Source organism: Carex rostrata, chromosome 21 (genome assembly GCF_964058835.1).
Source record: "Carex rostrata chromosome 21, lpCarRost1.2, whole genome shotgun sequence".
NCBI lineage: Eukaryota > Viridiplantae > Streptophyta > Magnoliopsida > Poales > Cyperaceae > Carex > Carex rostrata.
In genome coordinates this window covers 7,930,215-7,954,395 of record NC_135938.1, presented here as the reverse complement: position 1 = coordinate 7,954,395, position 24,181 = coordinate 7,930,215, and the positions used below count along the sequence as shown (strand labels likewise).

The following is a 24,181-nucleotide window of genomic DNA, read 5'->3' as shown; positions in this document are numbered from 1 at the left end:
CGAATTGTCATTTTGGTCCTTATGGCTTTTGTAAAAAAAATAATAATAAATAATCATGTTTGGTTTCATAAGAATATTTTTTTTAATTATGATTTATAAAAAAAATTCCTTCATGGAGGGCGATATTTCACTGAATCCAAACTCAAGGTGTGCGCACGCATTGTGTGTTCTAAGATGTGCATTGAATGCTAAATTAGTATCACACAAACAACATTTGTAAAGGTGGATTAAAGCATCTCCATCTCATTTAAAATAAAATAAAATTTTAAGAATATAGAACAATTGTTAATTTTATAATTTACAATTAGTAATATTTTATTCAAATCAGACTTTACAAGTACTAATTTGAAAGATATACGTTTAGCAATTATAAGTTAATTTTTTTGTCACCTAGTAAAATATATAGGAGTATAATATTCTAAAATTAATGTGAAAAAAAAATTACCATTAAAATTAATTCTTAGAAATGTTCTTATAGATTTAAAAAAAATGAATAAAAGATGACTGCAACAGTGGAGATGAATAATTTAAATAACAACGTGACAAGTAACAAGTTGATTCGGAATATTCGGAATAAATGTCGGTTTTGGTGGCTTGATTATTTATTTGATTGCGGGTGAGTGGTGGAGAACGAGAGCCTGCATCCTTACCTTGTTGAGCATTTCAAGGAAGTCATTGGGAATACAAAGGTTCTTACTTTTTTTATTATTTATTACATTTACAGTCTACTTTTAATAAAAATAACTACGAAATATCATTTCTAAAAAGTATTGCTATGGCCTATGGGTTTAATTTTTTTATTTTATCGTTACTATGAATAAAAAAATTGATATTTTCAGTAGACATTTTTCCTTTTTATTCCTTTTCACTTTGTTTGCTCACTTATTATGTATTTATCTTTTCTAAGTCTTTAATTTCACTCTTAAACCTCCTTAGAACTCGTTAGAAGACTAATGAATTTTAAGTTTACAATATATTTACTTCTTTGCAAAACTTAAAATTACTATTTTAAACTTATTTTTTATTATATTTTTAAATTTATCAAAACTTTTAAGAGCCATTATATATGACTTAAGCACTTGAATCTAAACAACTACTTTATTAACTTTTTGTTATCAAATATCTCTTCCTTAGCAAAGTTTAAAATTTAATTCTACCCAACTTGCCGAACACTCTCAAAGTGATTAGAAGGAGATGGATACTAGTTTTAGACCAACCTCTTCGATTAGTTCATAATAATTAAAAATTATGTATTGAGCTTTTTAAATTGAAAGAAAAATACTAGATCAGAAAAAAAAAAAATGGCCCATAAGATCAATTTTACATACAAATGCATTACTAGTAGATCAATTTTAATGGATTGGATTCATCATTTAAAATCATTTCGATAAGTTTTGAAATTAAACTAATCAAAAACTTGATGAGCTTAAATACACCTAAGTTTAATATTCTTAATTAGTTAATTTTGACGAATATAAAGATTACACCAGCCATCGCATCTCTACCGGAGCCTCCCCTAAAGGAGACGTCATTTTTAAATATCCTTGTATTAACGGGCTTGTCTTTGTAACATCAGAAGAAGAAAAAGAAAGGGCAAAAAAAGACAAAAAGAAATTCCTTTTATTTCTTTTGTCAAGCTTTTGAAAAATAATTTCAAGACTTTTGACCACGAGATGTGAAGTCCCCAAATATATATTAACAAATCATTATGACAATTATGTTCCCAGTCTACCTACCTTCATGCCTTAATTCAACATGATATCTTATGAGCGGCTCAATATCTCCATCTAAAACCGAGTTCAAGTCAGGCAGGTGCAATCCGGTTTTTAGATCACGAACAAAGTTTTGCGGCCTGAACATGTAATATCTTGTCACATGCTTCAATTCATTTTCCACAAAGGCACTATTAATTTCCTTTATATCAGATACTCCAAGCTCTTCAGCGAGAACAAGGAGTTTTGCTTTCAGCCGGTTGAGCACCTTGATTTTGTTCGCAAAATGGCTTCTTTCTCCTGAAAAAAGGGTTCGGACAAAATGAATACACAAGAGGACTGATAATAACAAAGAAGAGTGAGGCTATGGTACTATGCATAGCACAGATTAATCTGCACTATGGATCAATATTTTATTTTTAAAGTTCAAATAGTCGATCTGAACCGTTCAACATGATCTCCATATGAAAATGTACATTGCAGACTAAATTATACATTTTTTTTACAATTTTTTTTCTATTTTTTAGATTTTTAGATGAGTCAAAAATCACTACTTTTGAATGGTCTAGAATTTTCAGATCTAAAAAAAGAGTAAAAAATTGTAAAAATGTAAAATTTGATCTACAAGTACATTTTTCATTTGGAGATCATGTTGAACGGTTCAGATTGACTGTTTGGACTTCAAAAACGAAAATACTGATCCATATTACGGGTCAATCCGCGCTAAACATCCAGACCAGAAAGGTTGTGGTGGGGGAGGGGGGGGGGGGGGGTTAGTTTGGCATTGCATTGCTGTTGCTGATGCTTAAACTTAAGATAGAAGTTACTTCCCTGTGAAGAAATTAGCAAAAAGTAACAAAAGTGGGAGAACATGACCTAACAACTTTTAATATATCATTTGTAGTGCGTTTGGATGAAGCAAAGAATAGTGCTAACCTAGATTAGCAACTATTCCAAACTACTATTCTATGTTTGGATGTGTATGGGTTAGTAAAAAGTGACTATTCTTTGTTTGTCTTTTGTGGGTTAGCATACTATTCTACTAACCCAACTAAAAGTTAGGTTAGCTCATTATCTCAAATTTAAATTAGCTCACTATTCTCACTAACCCAAGCCTTCATCCAAACGCACCAATATAACCTGTATTGGACAATGAACCAAAATAAAGGAGAAATAAACCAGAGAGAACAACATCAGACAACTAAAATCAACTTCGACTTCTACAATATTGAAATATTCTAAATTTAGAGTGACGCTATGGTGCTATGCACAGCGTGGATTAGACCGTACTATGAATCAATACCTCCTTTTTCAAGTCCTAACAATCGATCTAAACCTTTCAACATGATCTCCATATGAAAATGTACTTGTAAATAAAATTTTACCTTTTTTACAATCTTTTTTCAGTCTTTTTTACAATCTTTTTAGATAGGTAGAAAGTCACTTGATCTAAAAATTCTAGACCATTCAAAAGTAGTGATTTTCTACTTAACTAAAACTTAGTAAAAAAATTCTAAAAATGTAAAAATTAGTCTGCAAGTACATTTTCATATGGACATCACGTTGAATGGTTCAGATCAACTATTTGAATTTGAAAACGAAAATATTGATCCATAGTACAGAACAATCCACGCTATGCATAGTACCATAACCTCGCTCCTAAATTTAACTGATGTTATACGTGCCTGCACTTTGTAAAGTCACACCAGTTGGGATGTGACGTATTTTAACAGCAGAACTCTTCCTCGAAGTATTCTCATACTCCAAAGCCAGGGGCAAAATTTCAATTTCAGTTTCATCTAGTTCCAGGGCAGTAATTTTATTGAGGAAAAGAGGTATCACATCTACCCTGGCCGAGTATTTCTGTAATCATAAAGAAAAGACAAAAGAAGCAAAGCCAATATATGAAAAAAAATATTGTGGCAGTTACGAATGATAACTAGAATGTAAATATTCACTGGCAAATGAAGCAGTTGGATGAACCCAAACTGGACTGAACCAACCTGCACCTGACCCAGTTTTCATTAACCTGTCAAGTTGGTTGTTCAGGTCTGGTCGTCTGGCCATTACAAAACCCATTCAGTACATTTTTAAACTCATCTATTTATGTAAAAAAACCAGAAGTCCTAGCTAAATCCAAAATCATCTTATTTTGAAAATAAATAAAGAGCCAGAGTAAACCTGCCATCAATTAATATGTCAATAATTCGGCATCCCAATTGGTCAGGTTAAGTCAATCTGAGCAACTGGATTAATGGGCTGGGTCCTAGGTTTTCCTCATTAATGGGTTGGGTTTGCTCGAATCAAACCCAACCCAATCTAAACCACTACTTCCTAATGAAAAAACCAGAGGAAAATACACTTACCACCTCATGAGAGAGAGCTCCAAAACTATCCAGAGCACGGTCAGTCATGACATGTGTACCCTTCTCACCAGAAAGGTAGCCATATATATACTCGGATTCAATCTCTAGTGTGGCCAAGTGGACCCCACCATTCTCTGACATATACTTTTCTACCACTCTGTTATTCCAGCCATGCTTCTCAGCCCATCTAATGTACATGGACAATATCCTCCCTGTCCATACCTGTTTCAGTCAAAGTCAACAATTTCATAAAATGCAAGCATAAAACAATAAAGATGCTCATCCGAATGTTAATAACTGATTATTTTTATTGCAAGTACTATGTTTTTTCTTTATCATTTGAATTTGTTCATACTGATAGTGATCAATTTTTCGTCATTCATTATATTTTATTATTTCTTTTTCATAATCATATTTCTTTGCAACATAAAATTTCTCTTGAAATCTTGTTAAAACCTTTTGATTTGTTTTTACATTTCTCCTTCCTTTATTGGACCGTTATTTCAGCTGATTATCTGAGATGCCAATTTTCTTGAGATCATATATATTTTTTTGAGAAAAGGTTGGAGGTCAAGCCACCCAATTATTTAATATCCACAAATGATTGCCCCTTCCGGGTTTTGAACTTGCAACGTCCCACATGGAGAGCATTGCCTTTGCCACTAGACCAAAGGTTGGTTCTTCTGTATATTGAGAATGTGTAAATTGTAAATACGGAACCAAAACAAACCTGGGAAGCAGGTCCTTCTGTACCTGCTTGCAGTATAATACATGCTCCTTGCTTATCATGTTGCCCAGTAAGATGTCTAGAAATCTCATAATTATCTAAAAGCTTGCATGCATCTAAAGAAGCTTTGTAAGCTTGTTCAAGTAAATTATAGTTTACAACATCTGTCTCAGCTAACTGGTTTATCAAGTCCGCCTCTTCAGCCTGTGGACATAAATGAATTAATAAAGAATTATGAAGATTCTTCCAAACAATGCTCAATATTTACCATATTTGCATGTAAAAAAAATATTTCCCATATTTTGCATAGCTATTGATGAAAGGTCAACTCAAGGAAAAAAAAAATTAGACAAGGGGCTCTTACAATCCCTGATTGAACCAAATCAGTCATTACCAACATATAAATTTTGACACCCAATATCAGAGTCAAATTGGCTTCAATTTATTCAATTGGAGCATATTAACAAGGACTTCTGCCAACAAAAAATAACAGTTGGGATCAAGGTTTTAGAAAACACAATTAAAAATGCAATTAAAACCAATTGATGGTTTGGGACATCACGGCATTAAATTTATCCAAAGACACCTCGCCCATTAAATTTAATTCAAACATCAAATGCTGTCAAACGTTTTCAATAGCTCAGTTGGGATGCAACAGACTAAGAAATTGCCAATGTTTTAGTAGTGAGTATGACAAACAGTGGGTGGAATTGCAAAAAAAAAATAGTACAGATGGTGTGCGTTTCTATATTCTATGTACTTGATCTATTTCCCAAATAGTGAATAACTTTTATTCAGAAAACACTGTGTTCCAATTTCATATTTGCATAGTAGATATGCCAAATTTGGTGTAAAGTAAAAAAAAAAAAAAAATTGAACTCACATGATATATTTTTTTTTCTAGCACAGCACCTTATATTGAAGGTCCCTGAGGCTTTCAACCACTTTGGCTGTATCTGCTAAAGCAGAAAGAGAATCGTCAGAGATATTTAGATCATCCCATAAATTGCTTTGATGCAGCATTTCTTCTTGCTTGATTTTTCTCTCTTGTTCAAACTTCAGTGCTTCCGGTGCCGCATCATCAACACGACTCACAATTTCTTTTATGTTTCTTCTTAAAGAACCTGGAGAAGTACAGGAGAAATGGTTAAATTTGCTAAAAAAAAATAGGAGGGAAGTAGATAACTCTTTATGCCAGCAGGACACCTAGCCACTTAGCATTTCTCAGATATTTCAAGTATACCTAACATTTTGTTCCTAGCTTTTATACTCTTAATGACAAAATTCTCCCTGGCTTTAGTTAGCTCTTTCTTTCCCTATGCACAAAATGAACTCAAATCAAACAAGGCAAGTATCATTTTTTGTGTTCAGGTTTAAATAAAAGACAACACTTAATGAGAAAATATTTTCTTCATTTAATATGAAAAGGCTATGGGTAATTCGTCACTTTTTTGCTCAACTTTAGTGTTAAGACTTCTATGGCCAAGTATTATTTATATTGACATGCAAGTGTAAGTTGAAATATATGACAAAAAGGCTAACTATTATTTATTATCTGGAAATGAAATTAATAGCAGAAATGAATTGAGTGCCAGTTAATTAACAATTACATTTACGAGCTACTGGAAACTGCAGTTTCAAAAATTGAGCAATGCACATTGTAAGACTGTTTTGATTTAATTGAATCGATACTGCTGCCAGTTCGACATTCGAGCAATACACTTTAACTTCAGGATGAATTTCACTAAAATTAAAAGAGAAATAAAGGCTTGGCATAAGAAACCCTAAAGAGAGACGAAGAAGAAGTGAAACCAACCTAGCTCTCTGTACACGCGGTTCTTTCTGTTCCTACCATCGTTAAAACGGGAGGCGCGAATGTAAAAGCGGAGTCGTCTCGAAATGAGCCATTGGGAGCGAACGAGAGAAGCCTTGGTGAAAGGCAGTGACCTCGGCGTCGTCGCCATTAGAGTAGATGAGCTCAGAAGTGTTGCGCTGAAAGAAAGAGGAGATGAGCTTCACTGAAAGAAAGAGTGGCTAACAAAGTTCGGTGTGAGCTCGTTATTTTTTTGTGTGGAGTGGGGAGTACTAGCGCTTTTCTGGCTAGCCGGCGGACTTGCGCTTTTCTGTGGGTCCGGATCCCCCAACCCAAATATTTTGTTTGGATTTCGACCGTCCGATCAGAATCCGGACTAATACGGTCTGAAACCCGGAAACGGAAGAAGTCCTTTAATATTCGTTCCAGAGAAGATCGGACGGTCCAGATCCGAACTCAAAATTTGAGTTACTCTGAAACGAATTCGTATCCCCTACATTAACTCAAAAATTAACCTTTTGAATTTTACCGTCCGATACGTTTTAAGAACTAGATCCACACTGATCTAATATTAAAAGCCCTTAAATTATATGTAGTGATCGGATTAGCTCCGTTTAAAATCAGACAGTCAAGATTTTGATCATTTGAGTTAATGCAGACGATGTGGACTCCTCAGAAACAGGCCTTTAAGGTTGTGCTCCAATTAGGAGTACGCGGAGAGAGACGAAGGGAGAAATATTGTGCAGAGGAGAGTCTCATCCCAAACTGCAACTATCCGATCATTTCACCTTCTCCATAAAAGGTGAACGGGAGAGAAAGCGAAGGTGAAGACGTACTGTTTGGAGGGAAGAGTGAAGCCGCGAAGTGTTAATATTTAAGAAATTTTGTCATTCTCAAATCGGAGTATAAAAACACTGTTCGGAGGTGAGACCACCTCCAATCTGTCCCCTTCCTTTAATGAAGGGTTTACTCCTCCATTCTGAAGTACAACCTAATAGGGAAGAGCGGAGCCGCGAAGTATTAATTCTTCAGAAATTTTGTCATCCTCAAATCGGAGTGTGAAAAATACTGTTCGAAGGTGAGCCACCTCCAATCTGCCCCCTTCCTTCCCTTTAATGAAGGGTTTACTCCTCCATTATGAATTACAACCTAATAGAAAAGAAAGGTAACGGAGAGGAAAGGAGACATGTCATTTTTTATGCGTTCCGATTTGGGATAAACAGATTGATTATTTTTCCCTTCCATATTCCTCTCTCTCGTCTCTTCTTTTTTCCTATGTTCCTCTCAGTTTTTATTATTATGAGCAAGTAAATAGTTGTTAGGTCCCGCCAAAAATATGTTTCCTTTCTTCTTCTTCTCTCCTATGTTTCCTCTCGATTTTTATTATTATGAGTAAGTAAATAGTTGTTAGATCCCGTCAAAAATATGTTTCTTTTTTTTTTCTTCTCTCCGTTCTTCCAATATAGAGTCTAAATCCCCTAAAGTAATCCAACTTTTGAGTTTTGGATCAGGACCGTTCGATTCGAATCCGTCGTTCGGAATCGCTTCAGAATTCAAATCGATCGCTCAAAATGTGTGCGCTTCACTTTAGAATGGATTGTTACGAATTCAAATCATATGATCTCGATCTAAAACCCAAAAAACGATTTACTTCACTGGATCTAAATTCTCCAGTATGGAGCACACTCTTAGAGAGGACCCAAATTATCTGTGGAGAGCGCGGAGTAGGGAGTACTGGAATTCAAGACAGTTCTTTCTCCTAATTTGGAAATTGTATTTAATTTTAAATTATTTTATTGTTATCTGAAATTATATTAAAAACAGTTAAATATTTTATCGTCATAAATTTTAAATGATTATATTTCAAGGAACTAAGCCATTTAACGAAGAAACGTAAATAAATTTTGTTATTTTTTTTATCTACATAATATACATTTCTACATTATATATCATACTTCACATGCACGATTTATGTTTAGAACTTATTATGAAGTTTGCCAAAATTGTTTCAATACATTCTTAGTAAATTTTTATAATTTTACAGGTTGAAAGACTAAACTTATTATTTGTATTATATATTTAGATGTTTCGCCTTCCCCTTGTTCCGTTTCTCTTTGCGAGAGCAAGCAGTTGCTGTGCTTATTGCTAATGCTGGCGCCAACACCTGATTTATTTTCATTCTTTTAAAAATTATTTCAATCAATCGTGCATGTGAAGTATGATATATAATGTATTGAAATGATCCACAAACCGAACCAAAATTTGGCATTTGGGCTTAAATTAATTATTGGAACATTTGGGCTTAAATTACCAAATAAAATCTTAATGCATTGCCACTCGTTACTACTTACTAGCCATATCCGGCCAGGAGCCTCCGTTTGTTTATTCAAAAAAAAAGAAAAGAGAGCTTCCGTTTGAATAGACAAATGGGAAGAGGCAAAAATAGGTGCTCTACTTTCATTTTACTTGCTCCGACAGACTATAAGATTACATGATCCTTGGCAGTTATTGTTGACATTTAACAGAAACAAGTCAACAACAAAAGTGATATACTTTAACTATATACAAAACATCCACAAACCGAACCAAAATATTCTTTCAATTAGAGAGACTCAGCAAATTGAGGTGCTTCGAGATCAAGCTCCTGCTTCATAACACAGTTCATGAACCACTCACTGGTGAAAACTCTTATGCCCCTCTTGGAAGCATCCAAAGCATCTTTCATGTCCTCCTCAGATGCCATAAATATAACCTTATCTGTATTTTCTGACTCATCAAACCTGCCAATTACCTGTAATGAACCGTGGCTGACAATTATAACAGCTGATGTACCGAAAAAGATAATCATAGATGTATCATATGCCCCAAGTCGAGGATGATCTTATTGGATTCCAATTTGTACCAGTGCATTAACTTGGGTGTGCTAAATATAATATTCCCATGAATTATTTTACATTATTTTCCTATTTCGATTCTTTGGCATATAATAACATCACCAGATTTACTAGATTCAAATACAAAAAACAACTATTAGAGAGAGAGACATGACCCTTACATTTCCACCACATGATTTGATGATGGCTGAGAGATTGTCAATGGAAGGTTGGATATGCTTGGTGAAGCAAAAACTGTAACCCGTGAACAAAGCACATGGATTTGATCTTGCTTTTGCAACAGTATCCCTTAGTTCACACTTGTACTTCGTTAAGTAATCCTCATCCTCTAATATGTAGTTAGCTTCATCTAAACAAGCACAATAATAAAATTAAACATAATATAATATTAGAGAAAATAAACTAAAATCTGAGCAGTAAGATTATATAAAAGCTCCTTTTGTATTACCCACAAAACATCCTTCTTTGAAGCTTGCTTTCAACCAGCTGGAAGAAACTACCCATGCACTACATGTCACGGGCAAATATAAGTTCCAAAGTCTCAAATTTACAAATTGATCTAACACAGAAATATAAAACATAGCTAACCCCGAGGATAAAGCAACACAAAAATTCATGGTTCTCCTTGCTTTTCCTGTAATAACATGTGTGCAGATACTGCCATCAGAAGTAACAGTTCCACCAAGATCGTCGACTATCTATAATATCAAAACAAATGTTCTTCAACAGATCACATAAAAGTTGAAAAACATGAAAAGATATCTTTTTTCTGATACAAATATATTTATGTTTTTCTGAAAACATGCAACTACATTGTTTCTTTTTTGTTTTAGATTTGTTTTCTATAGCATAAGTGGATCTAAAATATAAAGGATGGTGGCCCATTAGCATTTTTGTTTTTGTAGATAGTTCTCACAAGTGTACCCCTTTTGATCCCCTGTATTTCATGCTAAAGATTTCCACTACTGACCATCACAGTTTTGGATTAATTGGTACAATCAAATTTATAAGTATCCAATTGCCAACTATTGTATTATAAAAAAAGATTTTGTCCAATAGTAAATAGATATACATAATTTGCAAAATCAGAGATATAGTCAACTATTGAATCATCTGTTGTTTGTTATTTGATTTTCTTTATTTTTTCATTCATACTTTTTTAAGACTTTACTATTACCTGTGCATTGTGTAATAACCATTGAAGAAAAAGTTTACCTTAGTAAGACAAGTTTTCTTGGCATCATCGGCCATATTCATGAACATTATCTTGTGAGAAATTTCCTTCAAAGAATGATTATTGATATCTCCTTTTAAATTCTGAGAGTTGTTTGTAACGTGGTCGCCTCGCACCCTTTTTGACCTAAGCGAGGTTGATGAGCCTTCCCACATTTGTCTCTTTATACCCTTCTCAGGAGCAGCAGTGTCTTTTTGATTGAGATCATAACCATCATAAGCAATGCCTGAGGAAAATTAAAAAAAACACAGCAAAGACGAAAACTCAATAACTGCAAGGTGTAAAGTACCTACTATTGAAGGACACAACTTGGCGTCTCTTATTTATGTCAGAGATATTGGTTTGAAGAGTCCCTTTTAGTATCTGAAAATTTAGAAAAAATCATTCTCATCTTTACCAGCAAACGTTCTCTCCTATGTTCAAAAACCCAGCTGATGCATATCTTTAAGACTTTAGCCCAACTATTGTTCAATATTCATGATAGAATATGATAGAAATATTGAACAGGTTGATCATTCATAATGTGAAATAATGCATTTCATCATCATGCATGCTTCCTAGGGGATAGTATTGTCATTTTGTAATCAAATCAATGTTTCCAAGGCAAAAGAGAAGAGTGCCAAAAGCACTAACAAGCCAGTCAAAAACATTTTGCAGATAAATGAAATAGCAGCATTGGTAGCAATATGTTGAGATAAGGGTTTTTGTGCAAATTCCACCCAAAGTATGCAATTAGACTTACTATCTGGGATGGTGCTTGGAAATTTAGCATCAGAATTTGGGATCTGACAATCTAATGATGAGTTTATACAATTCAACAGATCTTTCTTGAGATGAGACACCATAAGTTTAGAGGCACCAGGAAAACACAGCATCTTTTTAATATCTGCTTTTACTGACAATTTACGAGCTTTTCCCTTGGAGTCAACCTCTCCTACCAACACATAACCCTGCATTTTTTGTATTAAGGTATTAACAGATCCACATTGTAGAAAATAAGTTAGGCTTAAAAAGTCAAAAGCCTTTTAAAAAAATGTGATGCTACCTGTTTAAGCCAAAAACCTTCAGACACGTCATCTGCCCAACAAAATATACTGAGAACACCAACACTTTGAAGCCTCCTGCTTAGTTCTCTGTACATAATCTGACCAAATCCCTACAACAAGTGAACAAAATAAATGGTCTGAGGTCTGAGGGTGTTTATTGTTTTGCTTTTTTTATTTTTCATGTGTGTTCCGTGAGAAAGTATATGTAGACATAACTTGAGCCTATAAACAGCCATGATCTGCTGGGGAATAAAAAAAAAAAGGAATTTGTAAACATGTTTTACCTTCTTCTGATAACACAATCTGACAACTGCAAGTGGTATCTCAGCATATTGTGTATCAGTAGGAATAATTTGATACGATAGTGCAGCCATGACCTGCAAATTTAAAAAGAGCTTAATCAAATATCATTATTAAAAATAGAGGATAAGCAAGGTTGTCTTGAACGAATCTACCAGTGTGAACCACTTTGTACCATTTGCAAATTGTCTGAATTATTCCCTAGTTTCGCTATAAAAGCCCAATTTAGTACAACCAAATAACAATCCAAAGAAAAGAATCCCACAAAGCACCCAGGGCCTCTATGGATCTGTTAGTAACCTGTCACATCACTTGCCAAAACAATACAAGGAACTAAGGCTGCAAAGCTTTGCTAAGACAATTAAATTAGTGAAGGATTTTAATAGAATATTACCTCTCCAAGTCCATTACTGGTGGACCTTATAATTAGCGTCTTGTATTTCCTGTTTTGAAAAGAAATAGCATAAAAAGTTAGGTAGCTAGTTACACAACTAATGTATGGAGTTAAGGATAATATTTTACCCGTTAAAGATGCATTGTTTTAGAAAGTCCGAGTTTTTTCCAGTATTTGCTGCATAGGTCATTGTAGGAAGCTCTTGAGAATAAAGCTCCAGCACTTCCTAAAACATTAGAGAAGGAAAATGATAATACAAATTTATATCAAAACAAACAAAGTTTAATGATTTTTTTTAAAACAAATTCATTAAAATGTGTCTGGCATATACACTAGCTTCTTTAAGAAAAAGCAAAGAATACACTCTATCTTTTTAATAAACATTCCCACTACAAAAAAAGAAAAAATAGTATACTACTTAGTTGATGATGGCAAGCAAAAAAATACGAGGTTCAGGCAGCATCAGAGCAGTAGTATTTATGTTATTATTGTAGCTAAGTTGTCCTTAATTTGTTTTATATAGCATTATTTTTTACCAAAATAAGAAATAAATGTTTTCAGCAAATTATACTAGTTTACCTGAAGCAAGGATGTGTTTGGGCTATCAATGTCTTTTGGATGGAGAAGGCAAAAAGAATAATTCTTGATATCTAGGCACTTATCATCTTCAATCTCTATAATTAATAATAACAAATTGAAAAAAAAAAAAACTAAACAATATGACAAATTGTCATTTTTTCACCTAATCAATTAACAAAACAAGTACAAAAGAACTAACTCTTGATATCAATTGATTTTATGTTGTTCTTAGGTCTCCCTCTCCGGCATTTCTTGGAACTGTCAACTGATAAAAGAAAGTCTATCAGTAGAATAAAAGGTAGAAAAAAAAAAAAGCTAAAGACATTCAAGGGAAGGAAATAGTACTAGAAATTAGTAGGAGAACTTACCTGAAATCGCGATCCTTGCATCCTTAGGGACTGATATGACGAGATCTTTCCCTTTTGTTTCGTCAACTAAACACTCCCCTTGGATCTCAACTTTGCAATTTCCTGCAACAATTGGTTAGAAACATTAATGAAGTCCGGTTGCATAAAACATGGAGAAATTTCTCTGGGGGGTTTTCCTTGCCGATCAGGGTTTAAGGTTTACCGATGGAAAAAGTAGAGAGGCTAGAGGTCTCCCTTCCCACCATTTCTCTGTGAGATGTCGATTACACTTGATTTGTGAAATTATAATTTAGAAGAGCTACGTTTGAAAGGAAGAACATTGGGCATGCATATTTGAATGCGCCAAAATTTCGAGAGCGGGAAATCGAAATGGGAAAGCTGAAAGTGGAAGTAGAGCGTCGGGCCGCTCCTCTGTTACGGATATTCCGCAATTTTGTGTGGCGAGTCACTGACAAGTCATTAATTTCGTCTCGACTCTCGACTTTTGAGTCTGGACTCTGGAGTGCGTTCGTTCCTTTTGTTTTATTGTTTTTGACTTTTTTAGCCTTTAGGATCCGGAACCCAGAGGAATTCAAATCTAGTGAAGTAACTTCACTTTTGAGTTTTGGATCGAAACCGTTTGATTCGAATCTATGATAATCTATTCGAAGTGGAGCGCACACATTCTGAGTAACGAATCCAAATTTCAAAATGATTTCGAATGAAAAATTCGAATCGGACAGTCCCGATCCAAAATCCAAAATCCAAAAATTGTGTTACTTTAGGGATCCAGTCCCTAGGCATAGGGAGTCCGATTCTACGAGGTAACTCAAAATTTGAGTTTAGATCAGACCACATGGAATTTGAAGTTGCATCCTCAAATATATGGAACGCTATCCTCTGCGGAGTTTTTCTGTGCGGAGCTTTTAATCTAGTCTGTTCGTTTCGGATCGGACGGACTGGATTAAGGGTTCACCAAATTTTTGAGTTTTTTTAAAATTTGATAAGCTGAAATTGTATCTATTGAAACCTAGGGTTTGTTATGTAAATTAAGCCAAGTTTTGATTCGAATTAGGTTTAATTAGGTTAGAAATGTCCAAAAGTTCAATTTACTGCCCTAGTTGTGTTTATTTTGTAGGTAATCAAGTGCTTGGAGCTTAACGGAGCAAGACGGGTGATCTGGAGCAAGACAGCACGAAGATGGAGTAGATTTCACATTTATTGCGGACCGCAATTAATTTATTGCGGGCCGCAACCAACTCAGACAGAACCATCTTCAATACAGCATTTCCAGGACCTTTATTGCGGTCCGCAATAACCTTATTGCGGCCCGCAATAACTTCTCCAGCACAGCATTTTCATTCCAGCACACTCATTGCGGCCCGCAATAACCTCTCCAGATTTTTCTGCGCAGTCTGTTAACTGCCTCCACTCATTGCGGCCCGCAATAAGTCGGTTCAGAGCCCGAATTTGCTATTTTTAGGGAGTTATTCTTAGTTTTTATGAGGGGTATAAAATGGGGACTTGTAGAATATATAAGGGGATGTTTTTTAGGCAGAATTTCTAGGTTTTGAGCAAGGAAAAGCAAGGAAGAGAGAAGGAGGAAGAAGAGAACACCATTGATCAACCGGTTTTATTGTTTTCTTTCCTTTGGAACTCTTTTATTATTTTGATTTGTGCTTTAGCCATGACTGGCTAAAGGCTTTTCTAGGGTTGATTAGGGTTGTACTTGAAACTTTTGTTATGATTTAGTTGGTTTTATTTTATATATTCTTGTTCTTTGTTATGATCTATTATTTATTTTAATTGATTGTGAGGACTTAATCGAAATCACATGAAACCCTAGGATTTGATATTTGCAATTGAGAAATTGAATATTAGGTCCAAACCATAAGGAATAGGGTATTTGATAGGCTAAGTACCGAGAGGTGACGCTTGTCTTATACGGGCTTTACCTAATAGTTTAGAGAATTGTGCCAAGTACCGAGAGGTGAAAGATAGTTTTCTAGATTTATTGGGACAGTAAGAACTTAATGATTTTAGATTAGGGTAGCCAAGTACCGAGAGGTGACGTTTATTCTAATTTAAAGATGATATTAATATAGAGATATCCCTTTGTACCTACAACACCCAACTGTGCCTTCATAACTAAAAGAACAAATTTAATAAACCAATTAGTCATAACACTAGTGGATAGGAACCCTAAGAAACCCTAATTTCTCATACTTGTTAAAAACTCAGATTTTGCTTTAAGACTTTAGTTTAATTTATTTTAATCGAAACCAAACCAACCTTTGAACAAACAAAAACCTTTTTTACTTTCTTTTACTAAATTAAATTGTTAGTTAGATTTGATATTCCGACTTGTCCCTATGGAGACAATCCCTAAGTACTACTTGACAAGGTTGTACACTTGCAACCGAATTGAGTGTAAATTAGGATTTATTACTTGTATTGTAATAATTCACATCAAAATTCGGGCAAGATCTGATCTGGTCCGTCCGATTCGAAACGAACGAACCAGATTAAAAGCTCTGCACGGAAAAACTACGCAGAGGGTACTTTCCCCAAATATATCTCGTATTTTGCGTGACTTTTTTTTTAGAAAATATCAACCATTTAAATACGTTATGCATGAATGTCAAAGCTCAAATAATATTGGTTCCTTACGTTATCTCTGAGTAGTCACCGGACATGTCGGTCACACAAAATATGAGATATCTCAGAGGATACACACTCATGAAATGCACAATATCACTTTAATTCAAACGGTTCAGATTTAAACTCGAAACTTTTTTTAGAGTAATTTAAACTCAAACTTTGAGTTTACCTCAGATAGTATTAATTCAAACAGAGTGAGATAAAGGTACTTCGTTTTAAATTTTAAAATTTGTGTTCTACTCTCTTTAGTACGCGCAGAGAAACAATGATTTTTTTTTTCCTTTCATTATATAAAAGATGGTCTTTTCGGAAAAGGGGTTTGATGATTTTTATATTTTACAAGTTTTATAATAACCAGATCTATAATTTGGTTCCTCCCTAGTAAGGGGACAAATCTATGATTTAGTATCTTTAGGAACCGAACCATGAGTTTGATCCCCCCAGATCAAATTTTGTGTTCGATTACCCAATTAAGTTTTAGGGTCTGCTCCAGTTAGAGGTACACAGAAAGAGGGGAAGGGAGGTGTGACCGAATCTGTCTGTAGTAGATTACTTTAGAATCTTGAAATTTAGAAGTGAATGAATAGGAGAGAAAGGGAATGGAGGTGAAATAAGTTAAAAATATAAAGAAATAGTTAGCAATCCTTTTACTTCCGAACTGGAGTGTAGACAAAATGAAATTAGTTTCTTTTTCACCTCTTTATTTTTCCTTCACTTTCTATTAATGACATTTCACCTTCTCTATGTGGAGCACAGTCTTAGAATTTCCTATATACATTCTCTTCTCTCTCTATATATGAGTGATACATTTTGATTAAGGAGATGAAGCGAGAAGCGTTGTATGTTCAATTTAGGATTAAGATTTGACAGTGTTGAGTGAACAAAATTAGAGCAACATAAAAGAGAAAAGAGAGAGAGAGAGAGAATATAAGTGATACATTTTGATTAAATTCTTTAATTAAATCTTGTGAAAGAGTATTGATGCAGTCGACCGTTAAAATAAATATGAGACTAAATCTTTACCACCGATTGTTACAAAACTATTATAGATCCGTGCATGGATCAAATTGTTTTTAGGGAAAAAAAAATATTTTTTTACCCATTAGAGGTATCACATGTCAAGTCGGATCAACGATGGAGGTGTTGGACTTGATTTCGTATCCAAGTGTTGTACCCATGAATAAGAAGAGTTTGAGATTTACTCTGTCTCTCAGTTATTTTGAGTTCGGATTAAGCGGTATTATTTGAGCTTTGAGATTCGCGCAAAGTTAGAAAATTTGTCCGAATCCATTAATTCAAGAGAGCCACTTTTACGGTACGGTGGAGGATGTGAATTCCTCGTGAATGTCGGGGACCCTTTAAGATCGGTCTCAATATATAGCAAACGGACCGGATTGAAACTCACCGGTTCTGAATTTCCAGTACTGGACTACAGGTCCTGATTAGTAAGCCCAATTTAAATTCATCTCAGCCCATTACTCTTCTGCTATTGTTACGTCAGGGTCTTCTGCATTCCCCATCTCATATCCGGCCTACGCATTTTCTCAACACACTCTCTCTCTCTCTGAATCCAGCAATGGCGGTGGCGGCGGTGAGAAACGCTCTCCTGAGGCATCTAAAAGTAGCGGTGAAAGCTCCGTCGGCATCGTCGTCGATGTCCGCCGGATTCATCGTCTCTAGACGCGGTTTCTCCGACGAGGTTAGGGGATCCTTCCTTGACAAAGGCGAGGTCGCCGATCGCGTCGTCACCGTCGTTAAGAATTTTCAGAAAGTCGAGCCCAGTAAGGTATGAATCCCAGATTTCAACACATTTACCTACCTTGATCTAGGGTTTTAGTTCTGGTGGATGTATCTGTTGGTGACGTAGGCATACATTTTTGTTATCTATTTCTTACATGCCTTTTTGATATGGGGTTTGTCGTTCTGTCTTCTGTCGATTACTGTTTGTAGATATGTATTTAGCACTGATGTAGTCCTGCTTAACTATTTAGGGTTTTAGCTTAATGGTGATATCGGATTACTGTATTTACTGGTGTTGTGACTCATACATATAATTGCCCCTGGTTTTGTCCATATGTAGGATGATAAGTATTTTGGTATGGTAGCTGTCCTTATTTCTTTTAGAGAGGTTTTAGTTTCAACTAGAGATGTTGATATGTAATTTGACAGTTCATTGTTGTGCAAGTTTTCAATTTAATTTTCCACCCTTAATAATCTAAATCTTTAGCTACTTTGTGCATTGTCATTGACATTTTAATTCAATACGTAAGTCTTCTAATATTAACACAATTTTTAATATGAAAGAAACCATTGCTAGGTAATGGTTGCTAATTTGGAGCTTTGGGATATAGAATAAATGATTTGTTCATTGATCCATAATCCAAAGATTGTAAGCACTAATTAGTCACATCTCCTGCATACTTATTTGAAATTTTGCAATAGAAGAATCGAAGGTTTTTTATTGCTTATATATTCAGTATTCTAAATGCCAAGTGGCCTAGATGTAACTTGAGTTAAAAGCTTGGGGTCAATGCTAGTACTTCTAAATTTATTCATTCACTTCTTTCATTTCTCTCTACTATTTGGTTTTATTGAAGTAATCAAGTAATCCTAAATCAAATATTACCCTGCATTGTTCTGTTCTCTCTCTTTTTTTTTTTGAAATGAGCAGACTGTCGTCAGTTCTTGAGTTAGTTTTATACTTTCAGATAGACAATCTTAAGCCAAAAGAAAACACAATTAAAGCAGAAATACTGAGACCACAAAATGTATTCTCCATTTAAAATGGGGTTTAATTAGTATGATATGTAGCAATAAAGGACCTTCTGGCTTCAGAAAATATATAGGTATAAGACAAGAATATTAATTTATTTAAAGGATTTTGAAATATGCATTTTTGGCTATTGCGCTGTTTTTAAGACTCAAAAGCATGGCCCAGCACCAGTATGTATAATTCCATCCCTTTATTTGTGCATGTCTTGGTGCATTTACTTGGTTTTTATGACTGAAGGATTAATTAATTTATACTCTAATAATGCCAATGGTTTTTGTTGCATGTGTGCAACCTTTAATAAAATCTAAAAGAAGTAGAATTCAGGATCAATGAAATGTGTGTGGAATTGACCAAACTGCTCTTTTTGTGAAATGATCGACCAGGTAACACCAAATGCACACTTCCAAAAGGATCTCGGCCTAGACAGTCTGGATACAGTAGAGATTGTGATGGCTTTGGAGGAAGAATTTGGGTTTGAAATACCCGACAATGAGGCTGACAAGATCGACTCTATTAAAGTAGCAGTCGATTTCATCGCTTCTCATCCCCAGGCCAAATAAGATTATATTAAGAGTTTTTATGCATTTTTCACATGTGACATGAGAAGCACACTGTCTGTGTTTTATAGTGTTTGTTTTGCATTTTTATTGCTTGGTTAAACACTTTTGTGTAGGCTGTTAAATGCTCCTCTTGAGATGGATTCTTTCAGGGGGCTTGTGAAGTCATGCCTTTGGTAGAACCCATGAATAATTATTTCAGACTGATTTGTTGAAATGATAATAGGCCACTTTTTTTAGTTAGTTTTGTGAGGCGCGATCAACATATAAGGCAGTTTATTTATTTATTTATTTATTTAAAATGGCTGTTTCTAATTTAATAGATGCTTTAATTGCAAAAAAAGAGTAATGGATGTTTTTAGTCGCATCTACGAATTTTCATAAAAGTTGATCAAAGTTGGAACAAATTGTGCATGCATATATTTAATATTACTCGATATAATAAGAAAACTAATTATCTGAAGTACAAACTGTGCAGCTTAGTATAATACATCAATACTTGGTTTTTTCCTTGATCCCTGTTGCCTGAACGGTCCGAATAGCAAGTTATTCCCAGAATATGATGTGCACACTTGTAAGTTGTAACCATTTTAAAAGTGATCATTCCTAAAAAAAATGATACAACAACAACAACTAAGTCTTTAGTCCCAAACGAGTTGGGGTAGGCTAGAAATGAAACTCAATCACACTCAAACAATAAAGATATGTAATAATAAAGTAGTCATAAAATAAAAGTACAACAACAACAACTAAGCCTTTAGTCCCAAACGAGTTGGGGTAGGCTATAAATGAAACTCAATCACACTCAAACAATAAAGATAAGTAATAATAAAGTAGTCATAAAATAAAAGTGAAAGTGATAGTAATAATATTAATACTAATATTAACTATATTCTACCTAATTGTAAAGGTCAAAGTCCTAAGCTTACATCCTAGACTCCAACTTCCTACTCCTATGACCTAAGACCTATAATATTATTTCTAAATAATCCCTAACCAGCACTAGGCCATGGTTCTGGTACGTAGATCGCTAGCTTTCACGCGCTCCTGTCCGAAGCTGACTCCTTAGCTATATTCCACTCCTTTAAGTCTCTTTTTACTGCTTCGTCCCATGTTAATCGTGGCTGACCTCTGCCTCTCCTTGTGTTTTCAATACGCCTTATAATTCCAGTACGCACCGGTGCTTCAGGAGGCCTCCTTTGGAGATGTCCAAACCATCTTAAACAATTTTGGATGATCTTCTCTTCAATCGGTGCTACCCCAAGTCTGTCACGTATATCATCATTTCTGATGCGGTCCCGTCTTGTATGCCCACAACTCCAACGCAACATACGCATCTCTGCTACACTTATCTTCTGAATATGTTGCCTTTTAGTAGCCCAACATTCTGCACCATATAATATCGCAGGTCTGATAGCTGTCCTGTAGAACTTGCCTTTGAGCTTTTGGGGGACTTTTCTGCCACATAGAATGCCAGATGCATGTCGCCATTTGACTCACCCCGCTTGAATCCTATGACTAACATCTTCATCAATCTCACCATCACTCTGCAACATCGACCCTAAATATCGAAAGGTGTCCTTCCTAGGCACTACTTGTCCAGCCAAAGTGACATCTCCATCATCTGACCGAACACCGCTGAACTCGCACCTCATATACTCGGTTTTAGTCCTACTAAGTCTAAAACCCTTCGATTCTAGAATTTGTCTCCACAACTCTAGTTGCCTATCAACTCCTATCCTACTCTCGTCGATTAGCACCACATCATCAACAAAGAGCATACACCACGGGATCTCCCCTTGTATGTTCCCTTGTAACTTCGTCTATCACCAGGACAAAAATGTAGGGGCTCAAAGCTGACCCTTGATGTAGTCCTATCTTAAGAGGAAAGTCATTGGTTTCACTATTGCATGCTCTGACACTAGTCACAACGTCATCGTACATATCCTTGATGAGGGTAACGTACTTTGTTGGAACTTTATTTTTTTCAAGAGCCCACCACATAACATTCCTCGGTACTTTGTCGTACGCTTTCTCCAAATCGATAAATACCATGTGTAGATCCTTTTTCTGCTCCCTATATCTCTCCATAAGTTGTCTCGTCAAGAAAACGCTTTATCATGACTCAAATATCACTTGCAAAGAGATTAATATTAAAATTTCGTTTCTGTGTTGAGGTTAAATGAACTCATTGATAACATTTTATTACCAGAGAAACGATATCAATGATTAACAACATTTTAGTATTTTCATTGTTAACACAAAACAAAAAGAAAAAGAAAATGTACATGTAATAGGTAAAATTAATAAAACATCATACTACATTATATAAATAAATTGCAGTTAATAAGAACAGAATATATTAAATAAAGAATGATATATGAGAAACAAATTTTTGTCTTTGATCCATTCTGTGACAAGTAATGATCAAAGAATTTTGTACATGTTAATTTTGGTACCACAGATTCATTGTTCTATTTGGTCACGATAAAAAATAGTCTCAGGCTAAGAGACAAGAAAGATTTAGCAGGCACTGGTTTACATCATTACATGACAGCTTTTTTGTTCATGCTCGGTTTCAAATTTCTTCAAGTTCACAAATCACAAGCTTCTTTTACTGTTGATTTTTTTTTTTTTTTGCTTTGATGAAATCCCGTTGCCAGTTCACAAGATAACTAACGAAACAGAGTGTCAAGTACATGTGAACCGCAACGAAAAACTAACATAAGGTCAGGTTTATAAAAAAAAAAAAATCAGTTTGACTTGATTTTTCGATAGTTTAGAAAACATATATTTTTCAATTTGTCCTTTATGTTTTTATTATTTGTAGAATAAAGACATAATTTATAAACTATGTTTTATACAATTTTTTATTTTTCAAACTTTAAAACTGACCTGTAATTTTACAAAATTTTGCAATTGAACAGATCCTTAATTAAGCTGTACCTTAAATTATAATTCTGGATTTGCCTCTTGTTCTAGTATTTCAAATTCCAATAACGTTATCTTTTATCACCATATTAAAAGCTTATTCTAATAGCTGCCTCTTGTTTTCATAACTTCATATCCTCCTCCTTGTTCTTAATAAAGAACCTGTTCACATACATGTAATTCAAAAAAAGAAAAAGCGAAAAATAGTTTTTAATTAATGACTACCAAAACAATAAAAAAGTTTAGCTGCACTAATTTTGTTATCATTTTTTTCCTCCCGGACAGGTGGGACCCATGATATCTTATCCGACTCAGCTGTACATCTCGGAGTTATGGGAATGATGATTTTTTTTTTAAATTATACATTGCATAAAGAATTCATTACAACCTTAATACCTAATTTAGTCGGTTAGTTCCCTTTCCAATTCTTAACTTTTTGGGAAAAATAAACCCACTGCACCCATACAAAATTAATCAAAAAAGAGATGAAAAGTTAAAAAGGGTTAAAAATATGGAGGTCATGTTATTGAAGGAAAGGCACCAAACAACTCATTGTCCCAAGTGGCACCCAACAAACAAATCCAACAGAATGCAAAACTAGAATTGGAAATCATTGTCCCAAGTGCACTAGCAAACAACAAATCCAGACTAGACCAAAGCATCTATAGTGTGTAGAACACATGAGCCTTAATTTATTAAGTGTGTGTGTATATATATATGAGTTCAATTGCCACGCGCCAAAAGCTACCAACTGCCTCTGCAATGCCGACTCGACTTCTCAACTGCTAAATAATTTCGGCATAGAGATGCAAAATCATTGATTTTTTTTATTATTTTTAAGAGTAGTTATTATGACATCGGTGTTGTTTTAGCCGTCTTTCAAAATTCATCAGATAAACTTCAAACAACGAATCTAAATCGTTCAAATCGATCTATCTTATGAATAATGCATTTACTTGCAAAATTTGTAAGTTTTCAAATTTATTTCATATGAAGTATAGTAAAAAAATAAAGTTTTAAAAGTTAATTTTCGAATTCATTTTTCATCATTTTTTACCACTTAACTTCATGCTAATGTATTCAAAAATAAATAAATTTTACATGTAAATACATCACTCGTAACATAGATTGGTTTGAACGGTTTGAATTTGTTACTTGAAACCTATTTGTTATATAGATTGTGGAGTCAGTGTCACTATTACTGAAATAATATCATATTTAACTTTATAAATTTTAAATCGTTTGATATGTTTTTATGTCAACTTAATTATATATTATCAGAAAATTATGAAACTTTGATTTTATTTTGATAGTTATTAAAAGATGAATAAAGTTGATTTATTTTTTTTTAGTTTTTGATGGACGCCAAAATACAATAAAAATGATATACTTTTTGCGCATACAACGTGGGACAGGCATGAAATATCCAACTAAATAGTTTAGTTATTTGAATGTTTATTTTAAAAATATTATTTAAAATTTACTTTTAGTAACTCCAATCTGACAAGAAAATCTTTTTCAATCTCACATAAATCTACACCCCATTCTACTTTTGGATCTGCTGTGGCACTTGACTACGTGGCCACACATGTAGCTGCTTGTTAACGGCTAGCTGGCATAGTGACAACTTAATAATTTGAGAAAGGTTTGGCAGGGTCAAAAGTTCGTGATTCGGAAAATCCGGAGTTATACATTGAGTCCGGATCAAAGATCTTAGTCCCACAAGAGAGCCAAATTATACGAGGTTTTTTGGCCCAGAAAATTATTCGGTATTATTCTTAAAATTCACAAATAATTCATAAAATTTGCAAATAATTTGAGTATACCGAATAATACACGGATTGATT

General features: G+C 34.3%; 3 protein-coding genes across 3 annotated transcripts; 1 reads left to right on the top strand and 2 right to left on the bottom strand.

Moving 5' to 3' along the window:
- Window positions 1-1,598: 1,598 nt before the first annotated feature.
- On the bottom strand, window positions 1,599-6,864 carry PRFB3 (peptide chain release factor). Its single transcript, XM_078323188.1, has 6 exons — window positions 6,622-6,864; window positions 5,718-5,929; window positions 4,809-5,009; window positions 4,079-4,300; window positions 3,398-3,575; window positions 1,599-2,012 (listed from the first exon to the last, which is right to left on the bottom strand). Exons 1-6 carry the CDS (start codon window positions 6,767-6,769, stop codon window positions 1,729-1,731), a joined length of 1,245 nt encoding a protein of 414 aa, XP_078179314.1. The 5' UTR covers window positions 6,770-6,864; the 3' UTR covers window positions 1,599-1,728.
- Window positions 6,865-9,084: 2,220 nt separating this feature from the next.
- On the bottom strand, window positions 9,085-13,794 carry LOC144573349 (N-acetyltransferase). The gene is made up of 14 exons (XM_078323112.1): window positions 13,636-13,794; window positions 13,434-13,535; window positions 13,265-13,330; window positions 13,066-13,160; window positions 12,615-12,712; window positions 12,487-12,535; window positions 12,077-12,169; window positions 11,792-11,902; window positions 11,489-11,696; window positions 10,728-10,972; window positions 10,101-10,210; window positions 9,961-10,019; window positions 9,674-9,861; window positions 9,085-9,409 (listed from the first exon to the last, which is right to left on the bottom strand). Exons 1-14 carry the CDS (start codon window positions 13,676-13,678, stop codon window positions 9,221-9,223), a joined length of 1,656 nt encoding a protein of 551 aa, XP_078179238.1. The 5' UTR covers window positions 13,679-13,794; the 3' UTR covers window positions 9,085-9,220.
- A 3,778-nt stretch (window positions 13,795-17,572) lies between these two features.
- Window positions 17,573-19,646, top strand: MTACP2 (mitochondrial acyl carrier protein 2). The gene is made up of 2 exons (XM_078322904.1): window positions 17,573-17,859; window positions 19,230-19,646. The coding sequence occupies exons 1-2, from the start codon at window positions 17,650-17,652 to the stop codon at window positions 19,404-19,406; spliced, it is 387 nt and encodes a 128-aa protein (XP_078179030.1). The 5' UTR covers window positions 17,573-17,649; the 3' UTR covers window positions 19,407-19,646.
- The last annotated feature ends 4,535 nt before the right edge of the window (window positions 19,647-24,181 follow it).